The sequence below is a fragment of the Populus euphratica genome, unplaced genomic scaffold (genome assembly GCF_000495115.2).
Source record: "Populus euphratica unplaced genomic scaffold, PopEup_1.0 scaffold58.1, whole genome shotgun sequence".
NCBI lineage: Eukaryota > Viridiplantae > Streptophyta > Magnoliopsida > Malpighiales > Salicaceae > Populus > Populus euphratica.
Window position 1 is genome coordinate 930,113 of NW_011499864.1, and position 13,248 is coordinate 943,360.

The following is a 13,248-nucleotide window of genomic DNA, read 5'->3' on the forward strand; positions in this document are numbered from 1 at the left end:
TTATTCTTATGTGAGTAAAGGAAGTTAATTGTTGAAACAGGACAATTCCTATGTTGAGTGATTCTGATTTTCCCGACACAAACTAGGGATTAGCTACAACCACTGAAGTATTAACCATGGAATTTCTGGAATCAATGGGGAAGAAAAATGGATAGAGCTCATATCGAACGTAACAGCTGCTATAGAAAATTCGACATCCCTTTCTGTCATCACAAAAGTCAGGGAAATTTCCAAAAGCAATAGCCAGACACTGCACAGTCTATCCGAGATAGGTCCCTAATGCACTGAACCTGAGCATAAAGTTTCGCAAATCTAGATAGTTTCTTTTCACCTTTACCCAGCCCTCTATTCCCAGGAAAAACAGCTTCAGCTCTTATCTGATCCGTCAGAGCTGCTAGCTCATCATGAAAGTCTTCAAATTCTGTTGCTTCTTCAACATTAAAGTAGACTATGCTAAAATCTGTATCAACTTTTCCAATGAAATTGATGTTGTCATAAAATAAAATGCAGTAATCGAACCAAATCCAGGCATCGGCCTGGTCTGGACAAACTTCACGGATTTGCTTTGCTGCATCTTGGATACAGCTGAAGCAGTCTTTGCTGCTCACATCTCCTCTGCATTGTGCTAAACCATAGACTTTGTCTTGTCCTTTGCCATATGTGACAGGAGCAAAACCAGTCAAGGCAGTCCTGAAAACCAACGCAGGCAATAACCTGTCAGTATTTGCCATTTATTTCGCTGTCTGCATTGCAGAACTCTCCCGCACGATCTGCACTGCAAGTGCATAGCAATAATAGGAGGGGAAAGATGGATAATAAATTCATGGTTTACTAGCAATTTGCTTGAATCACCATTACTGGGGGCCCCTTATATTATCATGAATTGTGGGTGGTGGTAGTTTATGAAGGGATCCCACTGCAAGCACTTATGAACAACTGGTTTGTTTTGTTAGTAGTTGAAAGTGGAGGTAACATGATATTTTTTCTGCTAAGCCTATTCATGTTAAATTCTCAGGTGGCTTCATTGCAATTATCCTATCAATGCTTAATTTGCATTCCAGATCTAGTGATAGTGCTGTTACAAGCTGAGTGCACTTAACAGGTGATGTTTCTTGCCACAAGTTAAGCAATGAAACAGTGTTTTAGCATTTGCTGACAATCAGATTAGGTGAATCCAGTGAAATAAGACCTCAATAATGCCTTCAACCATCTTGTGATTGTGATTCTAAGTCATATTCCACCAATCAAATACCTAAAGTGTGCCTTGTTCTAGCTGATGATGTTAAAGAATAATATAAAACTCGGTTAAGATTTGTAGATTGAGATGATATTTTTTTAAAACACGAATGAGAAATCATTGTAACCTTAATATATATACAGCTAGGAGAATTACATAGACAATCATGTATCAAGGTAAAATACTAATGATGTGGATCAGCCTAACACCAAGTGTAATCATGCTAACAACCCATTAGAGGTGCCAATTGGGCCAATCACAAGAGCTAGAGCTAAGAAGTTTAAAGAAGCATTAAATGGGCTTGTTCAGAACATATGGAGCAAAATGGACCTAGAAGGGCTTGGGACATTTAAGGAGCATGAAGGACAGCCTTTAATTCATTTAGTTCGGGTCCAAGAAGAGCCCAATTCATGTGGAACAAGGGGTTGATGTGTCCGGCCCAATACCAGCCTTGTTAGGCTTGTCTTTTTCTAATATTACAAGGATAAAGAGTCAACAATTTATTCTCCTAACTAAGTAAGGAAGTTGGCCAAATCTTATTCCTAAAGAGCGGAAGACTATTTAATGCTTTTCCTCACTTAGGAAGGAAAGTAATTAAATCAACAACAAAGGAGAAAATTTGTTTCCTTATTTGTCCAAGTTAAATAGGAAACTCCAAGCTAATCAAGGACATTAAAGGGGGCAGCAACACAAATTTTCCAAATCAGATTTTTCCAATTTTGTTTAGGACTTCTTAAGGGTGACAAATCTGATTCTAGCTTATTTAGAATGGTATTTTTGGATTTTTAGTATTTTTAGAAATTTCTTCTTAGTTTTTGGGTTATTATTACTTATTTGGGTCAATTGTAAGTGGGCTTCATATAAGTCCACCTAAGGGAGGTCCATTAGGGTTTCTTTAAGTTCAAATTTAGTATAAATAAAGGCATAACCCAAACATGTAAAGGTTACGTAATTTTCAGATTAATAAAACTTGTTTGCCGCACTTTGTGTGTGTGTGTTGGTGAGATAATCTCCCTTCCATAGTTCTCTAATGAACTGAAAATTGACTTATCAAAGAAAAACTGTCTTTGTGGCGTCATCCTTATACTTCTTGTTCGCGAATCAATATTCGTTGGGTGGGGGTTTCCGTTTTCAATAGTGCTGGTGCCTAGGTACAAGTTATCTTTATGTCACACTCCTATCAAACCTGATTTACTTGGCTTTTCGGGAATTGACGTCTTTGCGTGTGGGTTACGTGACCATGTGATCACGAGGTTCGCATCATTTGGTATCAGAGCTTGGCTCCATTAATCAGGTTATATCCTCCTGAAATTTTCGTTTCTTGTTAATTCCGTAAAAATTCCTTAGTATCCAATTTCTTCTTCTCCTTGAATTTGTGGCATATAAAAAGAAAAAAATTATTATTTCATTCTGTTATTGTTCAAAATATATAAGTAGCATAAAAAAAGGAGAGAAAATAGAAAAGAAAAGAAAACAATTGTTCAGAAAGACGTTTATTAGATTCTGCCGCAAAAAACTAAACAACAGACAATTGGATCAAATCAACTTGAAATTAGTTCAAAGTTGATATTCTAATTCGTGGGGTCCTAATAGCATTACATATCAAATTTGAGGTCAATTGGATATCATTTTCTTTGGGTTTCAAATTCGGGTCTATTCAGATCTAATTCATAATGTTTTTACGTCAGTATATCAAACTTTGTCATAAGTTTCTCAAACCTTATATTTTGTCTATTTGGGTTGATATCGCACTATATCTGAAATTTTAACTCAATTGGACATCATTTACTTAAGGTTCCAGATTCAGACTTAACTTGTCGTAAACAAGTCTGTCTTGCATCAACGTTTGAAATTCGCTTGTTTTCTGTTGATTTCATTTCTTGCAGTTTATTTCCATCATATCCATCATATTTGGGTGTTGTTTATTTTTTTTTCTATTTTTTATTCGAGTCTTTAGTTTCGTTGATATTTCGGATAAACTCGTTTGCTACTCGCGAGACTATCATTGCAGTTTTGTTTTGCTTGTTTTCTAGTTTTTTATTGCTTCTCGAGTCATATATATATTTGGATTGCACTACCAAGTTGGTTCTATTTGGTGTTGGTTTCAGTTTCGCAAGAACCGCAAGAAGGTGAGACGAGAGGTGTGAGGATAAATTTTCTTTTACCACTAACAACTTTTTGCAGGTACTATCATGTCAGATCAAAAAAATACACCGCCCCATCCTAAGGGAGAACTTACATTTCAAATGCAAGCCATGACACAAATGATGGAGAGGATGAATTTTGTGATGGGAAATGTGTGTGAAAGACTTGATAGGGTGGAGAAACGTGGTAACGAGGCTAGTACGAGCACCCAAAATATGAAGCTTAGGGTGGAACCGAAAGCAAACAATAGCTGTAGGGCCATGCTTGACCGCTTTTTATGATCGGCTTGTTTTAACTCGCAAGTGCACGAGTGTGCGATGTAGCAATTAACTCGGTAAGATCGAGGTCATATCCACAGAGAGCTAGATCTGGAAATTAAGCTAAGTAAAAAAAAAAAACTCAAGAGAAATTAAATTAACAATAACTTGGTTGAAAATAATTGATGGATTTGTTTTCAAAGATAAAAAAAATGTAAATAGATTTTAAATGACAAGAAAAGTAAGTCTTGGTCCAAATCAATTTTAATGGTGATGTATTGGTGATTTCTTCAACATATATAAGATAACTCAACCTAATATCAACGATGGTGATATTAGATCAGAAGATATTACAATGAAGATTAGAAAGATGAAGATTGATTATTGCTTAAGAATGAACTAGTACTTTCATATTAAGTAAGACATTGAATCAAGCAATCTCTATACCAAAACTAAAGTTTGTGCATAAAAATTCAAGATTATAACATTACCTAAATGATTTCTAAAATTTCTTTGCAATAATAAATCATTCATGAAGAAAATAAGAAGATAAACATTAAGATTCATTCATATCCTAAAGAACTCACCTCAATCACCATTATCCTTGATTTGGATCCAAGAAAGAGTTTAGCCAACCATGATTATATATAAGAACACTTCAATAAACATGAAAGAACTTGAATCCAACTGAAAAAATAAGTTTTACAAACTAAAGAACCGAAATCTATAAAGAAGAACACAATACAATTTCAGAAAAAATTCGGACACAAATCTGACTCTAACTTTGGACAGCAATTCGACCCTCTTAGAAGCTTTTTTTGGAGAAGTCTATTAGAGACATATTTATAGGCAATTCTGTCACCTTTCCAGATCATTAAAGAACAGCTCATTTGGACACCTGAGTCAAAAGTTATGGGCAAAACACCGAAAGGTGTTCTGAAAAATCAAATCAAGACAGCTTTACAACTACTTTGGTGCACGTTTTTCTTCCTCATTTATGAGGTGTCTCCTTCTTCTTTTTGACCCAAAATAATGTTAAAATATCCCCTCCAGCTTTCCATCCATGTGCTTGCCTTCTTGGATCAATGGATTGCCCAAAATAAATCAATTGTTATTTGTTGTGTGGACATGTAAGATCATGGATTGTGTTTGGGTTGATTTGAAGGTTGATTTGGGGTTGATTTAGGGCTAATTTGGGGCTGATTTTGGGCTGAATTTGAGCATCAAATAAGTATACAAATGTACTTATTATTTGGGCTAAGATTGACATTGAAACCTTGAGTGTTTAATGGTTGAAGTTTGCACACAACATAAGGCAAGTTTGGGCTTGAAATAAATCATATGATATTCTTTTCTAGAATTGGAATAGAATTGATTTTTGGGACAAATTTGGAGCACTTATTTGAACCAAGATTTGCTTCAATCTTCAACTAAATGTCTCTTCAATTCTTTGTTCTGAATTCCGACGTTGAATTTTGTGAATTAATTCATTTAAGCTCCAAAAACCTATCGAAACATTAAAACAAACTTCATTACTAAAAAACACATCAATTATTATAAAAACAACCAAATAAAAACAATAAATACATATGTAAAATAAGAGACTTAATGACACTTTTGATGCACAATCAGGCCAACAGGCCAAGGTAGGCTGATTGTGAGGATTTTAAGGAGCCCGTTGGTGATATCGGTGATGGTGTTTTTGATGATGAGGCCATAGACTACCGGGAAGGTTTTCGGCAACCTAGAAACCGAAGGGATTATAGGAATAGAACTAGGGGCCAATTTGGCCAAAGGGAAAATTTTTGTAGTGTTGGGGGACATGCTGATTTAGATGGTGATTTGGATGCTATCAAACTGAAAATACCTTCTTTTCAAGGTAAAAACGATCCCGAGGCATATTTGGAGTGGGAAAAAAAGGTTGATTAGATTTTTGATTGCCATAACTATTCAGAGGCGAAGAAAGTGAAATTGGTAGTCATTGAATTCATGGATTATGCACTGATTTGGTGGGATCAGAATGTTACTAGTAGAAGATGGAGTGGAGAGAGGCCGGTAGCGTCTTGGGAGGAGATGAAAGTGTTGATGAGAAGGCGATTTGTGCCTAACCACTATTATAGAGATTTGTATATGAAATTACAGGGTTTGAATCAGGGTTCTAGGTTCGTGGATGAGTATTTCAAGGAAATGGAGATTGGCATCATTCGGGCCAACGTGATTGAGGATCGGGAAGCTACTATGGCTAGGTTTCTAAATGGACTAAATAGGGACATTGCAAATGTTGTAGAATTACAACACTGTGTGGAATTGGAAGACATGGTCCATATGGCAACGAAGGTAGAGAGGCAAATAAAGAGAAGGGGCAGTACATGTTTTCAGACCAATTCAGCTTCATCTTCCTTAACATGGAGGCTGAATTTGAAAAGAGAGGGGGTTGTCTAACCAAAGCCTTATGCAAAGGCTGAACCACCTAAGGCCAAAAACGATACTTATACGGATGGGAAAGGTAAATCTAAATCTCAACCTACTCGTGATAGAGATATTAAATGCTTTAAATGTTTAGGGAAGTGGCACATTGCATCTCAGTATCCAAACCGAAGAGTTATGCTTATAAGAGACAATGGGGATGTTGAATCTGAAAGTGACAAATCTGAAAGTGAAGAGATGCCACCTTTGGTGGATTGTAGCGATGAGGAGATTGCATATCCTGTTGAGGGGGAGGCTTTAGTTATAAGATGTGCGCTGAACATACAAATCAAAGAAGATGATGTAGATCAGCAACGGGAAAATATATTTCACACTCGATGTCACATCCAAAACAAGGTATGTAGCATGATAATTGATGGAGGTAGTTGTGCTAATGTTGCTAGTGATACACTTGTGAAGAAATTGAATCTGAGTTGTATTAAGCATCCTAGGCCTTATAGATTGCAATGGTTGAATAAATATGGTGAAGTGAGGGTTACTAAGCAGGTTTTAATTGCGTTTGCTATTGGGAAGTATTCTGATGAGATTTTATGTGATGTCGTCCCGATGCATGTTAGTCACTTACTTTTGGGGCGTCCATGGCAGTTTGATCGGAAAGCGATTCATGATGGGTTTAGAAATAGGTTCACTATTATAAAGGATGGTAAAACCATCACTCTTGTACCTCTTTCTCTGAAACAAGTGTATGATGATCAAATCAAATTAAAAAAAGGAATGTGAGGATGGGAAGAGTGAAAATTCACGTGAGGACAATGGTGAGAGAAAACCATCAGATTCAGCTAAACCTAAATCATTAATTAAACTGGTTGAGAGTGGAGGTAAAACCGAGGAGTGAAGAAAATAAGCTTGTGTGATGATAATAGTGTGGAAAAAATAAAGAAACAACCTAATTTTTATGCAAAAGGATCTCAAATCAGATCTGTATTTTTTACTAATAAGCCAATGATCTTACTTGTGTATAAGGAGGCTTATTTTAACACTAATGATCTTGATTCTGCTATTTCTAGTGTGGCTGTTTCTTTGATGCAGGAGTTTGATGATGTATTCCCTGAAGACATCCCTAATGGATTACCACCATTAAGGGGGATTGAACATCAAATTGATCTTGTACCCGGAGCTTCAATTCCTAACTGTCTAGCCTATAGAAGCAACCCCGAGGAGACGAAGGAGCTTCAAAGACAAGTAGATGAGTTGATGATGAAGGGGTACATTCGTGAGAGTATGAGTTCTTGTGCTGTGTCAGTGCTACTTGTGCCTAAAAAGGATGGAACATGGGATGTGTGTTGATTGTCATGCTGTCAATAACATAACGGTAAAGTATCGACATCCTATTCCTAGGCTTGATGACATGCTAGATGAGTTACATGGATCATGTATTTTCTCTAAGATTGACTTAAAAAGTGGGTACCATCAAATTAGGATGAAAGAGGGTGATGAGTGGAAAACTGCATTTAAGACTAAGCATGGTTTATATAAATGGTTAGTCATGCTGTTTGGACTTACAAATGCGCCTAGCACGTTTATGCGTTTAATGAATCATGTCTTGCGTGCATTTATAGGTAAGTTTGTTGTTGTATATTTTGATGACATTTTGACCTATAGCAAGAACTTAAATGAGCATCTTGATCATTTGCGTAATGTACTTAGTGTGTTGCGTAGTGAGCGATTATATGCTAATCTTAAGAAGTGTACCTTTTGCATTGAAAAAATTATGTTTCTTGGCTATGTCGTTACTGCACAGGGTATCGAGATGGATGAGGAGAAAGTTAAAGCCATCCGAGATTGGCCTACACCAAAATTGGTAAGTGAGGTAAGGAGTTTTCATGGACTTGCTAGTTTTTATAGAATGTTTGTGAAGGATTTTAGTACTATTGCTGCACCTTTAACTGAAATTGTGAAAAAGTTTGTTGGATTCAAATGAAATTATGCACAAGATAAGGCTTTTAAATTGTTGAAGGATAAGCTTTGTTCGGCACTTGTTTTAGCTTTGCCAGACTTTACAAGAGCTTTTGAAGTAGAATGTGATGCATCAGGTATTGGTATAGGAGATGTGTTAATACAGGATAGGAGGCCCATTGCATATTTCAGCGAAAAACTTAATGGGGCAGCCTTGAATTACCCTACATATAATAAGGAACTCTATGCCTTGGTAAGAACTTTAGAGACGTGGCAACATTACCTGTGGCCCAAGGAGTTTGTCATACATTCTGATCATGAATCATTGAAACACTTGAAAGGGATTGAGTAGGAGACATGTCAAATGGGTTGAATTTATTGAAACATTTCCGTATGTGATCAAGTATAAGCAAGGGAAAGAAAACATTGTGGCTGATGCATTTTCACGCAGGTATGTTCTTTTATCTACTTTGGATGCTAGATTTCTAGGATTTGAACACATAAAAGAATTGTACAAGGATGATAGTGATTTTGCTAATGTTTACAATGCTTGCGAAACTTCGGCTTTTGGAAAGTTTTATAGACTTGATGGATATTTGTTTAAAGAGAGTCGTTTATGTGTTCCATTAAGTTCTATGCGTGAATTGCTTGTACGTGAAGCACATGGAGGCGGGTTGATGGGGCATTTTGGTGTTGTTAAGACTTTGGATGTGTTGCATGAGCATTTTTATTGGCCTAAAATAAAAAGAGATATGCAACACATATGTGATAAATGCATAACTTGTAGGAAAGCAAAGTTTAGGACTCAACCGCATGGCTTGTATACCCCTTTGCCTGTACCGAAAGAACCTTGGGTAGACATTTCGATGGACTTTGTCTTGGGTTTACCTAGGTCAAAACGGGGCAGGGATTCCATCTTTGTAGTTGTTAATAGGTTTTCAAAGATGACACATTTCATTCCATGTCATAAAACTGATGATGCAACTAACATTACTGATTTGTTCTTTAAGGAGATAGTACGACTTCACGGGGTCCCTAAGAGCATTGTTTAACTCTCCTCCCTCTCTTGCAATCCTCTTAAAAAATAATGAAGCCCTCGAAGATTTGTTTATGAATCTGAACCACAGCACCAAAAAGGTCACAAACCAAGTGTTAAATGACTTTTAAGTTATACTCTCAAAAGAAAAAGGAAAAGAAGAAAAGAAAATTTAAGGAGTCCATCAAATTTAAATACACGAATCTGGTCATATATATATATAATAGTTTAATTAGTCTGATCTTGGGTTTGTTTTTCAATAATTACAAATTCGAATTCCTTCAGAATTATTCAAAGTTTATATAGTCGTAAACTTCAAGGCTCATAAAGTTAATCGAGATGCATGGAAGCAAGCCTGAACTCCCACGTTAAAAAAAATGGTTTATAAATTGTTTTTAATGCCTTTTGAAATGTCTACACTATATAATTATTATTTTTAATGTATAATACCAAAAACTAATGAAAATAATCAATTTTTTATTTAAGTGTTATTTAATTTGGGTGAATTTAATTAAAACTATTTCATCAGACACTTTAAATGTTTTTTTATTGCTATAATATTATTTTTTTATTTAATATTACAATCCTTACATTATTGATAACTTTAATATTAGACAAGGCTCTATAATATTATATAAATATAAGTAAATTAATTATCACAATAATAATAGTTAATTTACATTGATAAAACTAATAAAACATAAGCATCAGAGAAGTTCTACTAATTAACTAAACTCTAAAACACGTGGGATTTCTATTATGCATGAATTCATTCCAGACTAAGAGATGGTTCATTATGAATTTATTGTACATGTCTGCATTGTGGACCAAGAAACAATTAACTGTGAACTTGCATAGTTGCTATGTATTAAAATGTATGAGAAAAACATTATAGATTTATTATGGATACAGATTCATTACACTATGAATGACACTATAGTCATAGACTATTTGTACTATGGATGACACTATAGCACCTTGAAGGGTGTTGCTTTTGATGTGTTTTTTTGTCAAGAATTGCATCTGGGGACGTTGCCTTTTATGTGTTCTCTATCAAGAGTTGTTGGGTATGACTTGGAACTAGATCTAAATTGCTTCCAAAAGGTTCCAATAGCTTTGGGTCCTCTGCTAGCAGAACCCAATAGCATTGGTCTAGATGTGTCCACTTTTATTTATATTTTTTCTTTAGATTTTTTTCCTTTTCTGTTATTTAATTTTGGTGTAGCTCTCGAGCCAATTAGTAAAATGTGTAGGGCACGTAGAAAAGAGTTCAATCTATAAAACCACCAAGAGATGTGAAGAATGTCTTTCAACAACGTAAGGGAAGGAGGTATATAGTTTAGATGGACTACCTCCTATGACCTACACTCATAAAAGTTCATCAAATTTCCCTACATATCTTGATAGTCTTGTAAGCATCTTTCTTCTTTTCTAATAGCGTTGGGTCCATATATTACTGATTTTATTTATTATCCTTTTTAGATTTATTGCCTTCTCTCTTATTTAATTTTTTTTTCCCTGGCAAGATTCATCAATACTAGATCCTACCTCAAGAAAGACCCAATTATTTTAAGTCCGAACCCCTTAGAGTTGGGTTCTGCCTTTAGCAAGACCCAAGATAACTTTGTGTCTGACTACATCCTGACCTATCATTATTTTAGTCCTGTTTCAGCATAACCCAATAGCATTTGATCTTGCCCCCAATAGGACCCAAAATAACTTTGGGTCTAGTTAAGAGTAAGACCCATTTAAGTTGGGTGTTGTTGGAAGCAGACCCATTCGTTTTGGTTCCTGCTGCGACAAGGACCCTTCAAACTTGAGCTATTTGGCAAAGATTGGTTAACTAATTTACTTCGTGAAGTAGTGAATGTCACCAAAATTTTAAAGATAAAATCCGACAATGGTTGACAAAGATTCGGTTCGTCAAAAGAATTTTGTTTATAGGCTTGGTTAGGATATAAATACTGAGGCTTTGATGAATGTGTTTAAGCTGGTGTTAAACCCTCTAGGCCAATTGCTGCTGCTGCGCAAACACAATGGCTATTTTTAGAGTATACGCTAGGGGTGAGTAAAATAACCAATAAACTAATTAAACTGAGAAAACTGAAAAAAAAATAAAAAAAAACCAAACAAAAAAAAATTAAATTAATCAATTAAAAAATCACACAAAAATTCTGGTTCGATTTAGTTTCGGTTTCGGTTTCTAAAGTCTGAACCAAACCAAACCAAATCGGTTCAACCAACCACCACTTAAAAAAAAAACAAGTATAAATATAATTTTTTCTAACCTTAGAGTATCAACCATCTGTCGCCCCCCTTTTTTCTATGCATCTCTCTCCCTTTACTTTTACTTTACTCTCTGTTTTGCTTTGATTTTCCTCCCCTCCCTTATAGATTTGGTTCCTTTAGGTTTTCTTCAGATCTTAGTTCTCCTATTGAGTTTATGGTTGGCTCTACTAAGACAAAGAATGACGAAAAAGATTACTTAGCTAGGTTAACTCGTCAAATGGCTCACTCCACCCTTAAAGTTGATTTTAAGAGAAATGACCTCCCTTGCGACACTAAAAAGACTAAGGTATTGCTTCCTTTATGTTTTTTTTTTAAAGAAGGACAACCTGCTCTATTATTGTGATTATGTTTTTTGGGGTTAATGTTCGAGTCTTGGGTTTTTTGCCTGATTTGCAGGGTTGAGTTTTGTCTGGATCGCCTCAATCAACGCTATGTGCAGTTGGACACAGGTGCGATTGTAGACAAGGTTTAGCCATGGAAGTTCAAATGGGTCTCACCTCCAGCAACTTGGGATATGTTGTACGAGGCTGCAGGAGAAGTAAAGAGGACCATTGGGTTTGAACCGGTTTGGAAGGGAAAAAACCAAACTGAACCGAACCAAAATTAATTTGTTTGAATGGGTTTTTGGTTCGATTTAAAAAATTAAAAAAAAATGGTTTAGTTATTTATTTTGGTTCAAAATCAGATCGAACCAGAAATGTTCAACCCTAGTATACATAAAGGAAGAGTTATTTGAGTAATGTGGGAGAAAATTTGGATCCATAAAAGTTAATGAGTTTCTTTTCAAAGTTTAGAGAGATTGAAAAAGGACCATTAGGGCATGCTCAACCATATCTAATGCCACATCGAAGATTTTTAGGTCCAGCTGCCTAGCCAGATCCAAGATTGTTGGGTCTGGTTGGGCAACGAGACCCAAAGGTAACTTGGGGTCTTGGGTCCTGCCGTAAGCATGGTAGGACCCAGCGCTCTTGGGTCCTTCTTGGTTGGGTCTTATTGGGCAGCAAGACCCAACATCCAAACCCAATGAGATTAGGTCTAGCTGGATACAAATCACAAGAATATATATATATATATAACCTTTAATAAAAATAAAATAATTAATTCATAAAAAAATAAAATAAAGTATGTTGATTATATCAAAATTATGTGGCTATAAAAATTTTATTTTATCATGGGTGGAGACACGTTTTTCTAGTATAATAACCTTTATACAATCTCCTTGGATATGGCTATGAAGCCGCATGCAATCCTTAGGTCTAGCTCTTTCGATTTGGCTACGCAGTCATACCCAGTTTCAATATATTTTTTTAAAATACTATAAAAATATCAAAAAATTAATTTAAAGTAAATACAAAATTAAAAAAAATTAATTTTTTTAAAAAGAGTTTTTGAAACACAAAAACAAATAAGTGTTAATAAGGAAATTCAACTAACCTGATCATATGAATAAAAACTATCATCATCCAAATTCTATACAATATAAAAAAAAAATCACATCAATTTCTTTCCTCTTTGTAGTATGAAAACAAAATTCAATAAGAGACATAAAAAAAAAATAAAGACGAGAAAAAATTAGAAATTTTTTTAAAGAAAAAAAATTAACTATCAGTGTATTAGGCATTGCTTTGCTATGTGTTATTCATAATATCATTATTAAAAATACTTTATTTAAAGATGGTAATGGTGGTAATGATGTAAATACATTTCATGCTTTTAACTTAACTTAAATATTTTTACATTTAAAAAAAATTATTATTGACCCGCTGCAAAGTGCGGGTTAATATGCTAGTTATTATATTATTATGTAACATTTATTTTTTAAAATATTTTTTTAAAAAAATATTGAGATAATATTATTTTATTTTTTAAAATTTATTTTTTATATCATCACATCAAAATAA

General features: G+C 34.8%; 1 protein-coding gene across 1 annotated transcript in view; it reads right to left on the reverse strand.

Annotated features, from left to right (window-relative positions):
- Positions 1-64: 64 nt before the first annotated feature.
- The window catches only part of LOC105125704 (receptor-like protein kinase-related family protein), a 21,945-nt gene continuing 8,761 nt past the window's right edge, over positions 65-13,248 (reverse strand). The window contains 2 exon segments of the mRNA XM_011026269.1: positions 65-254; positions 256-714. Coding sequence (XP_011024571.1) covers positions 83-254; positions 256-714 — 631 coding nt within the window. The 3' untranslated portion in view covers positions 65-82.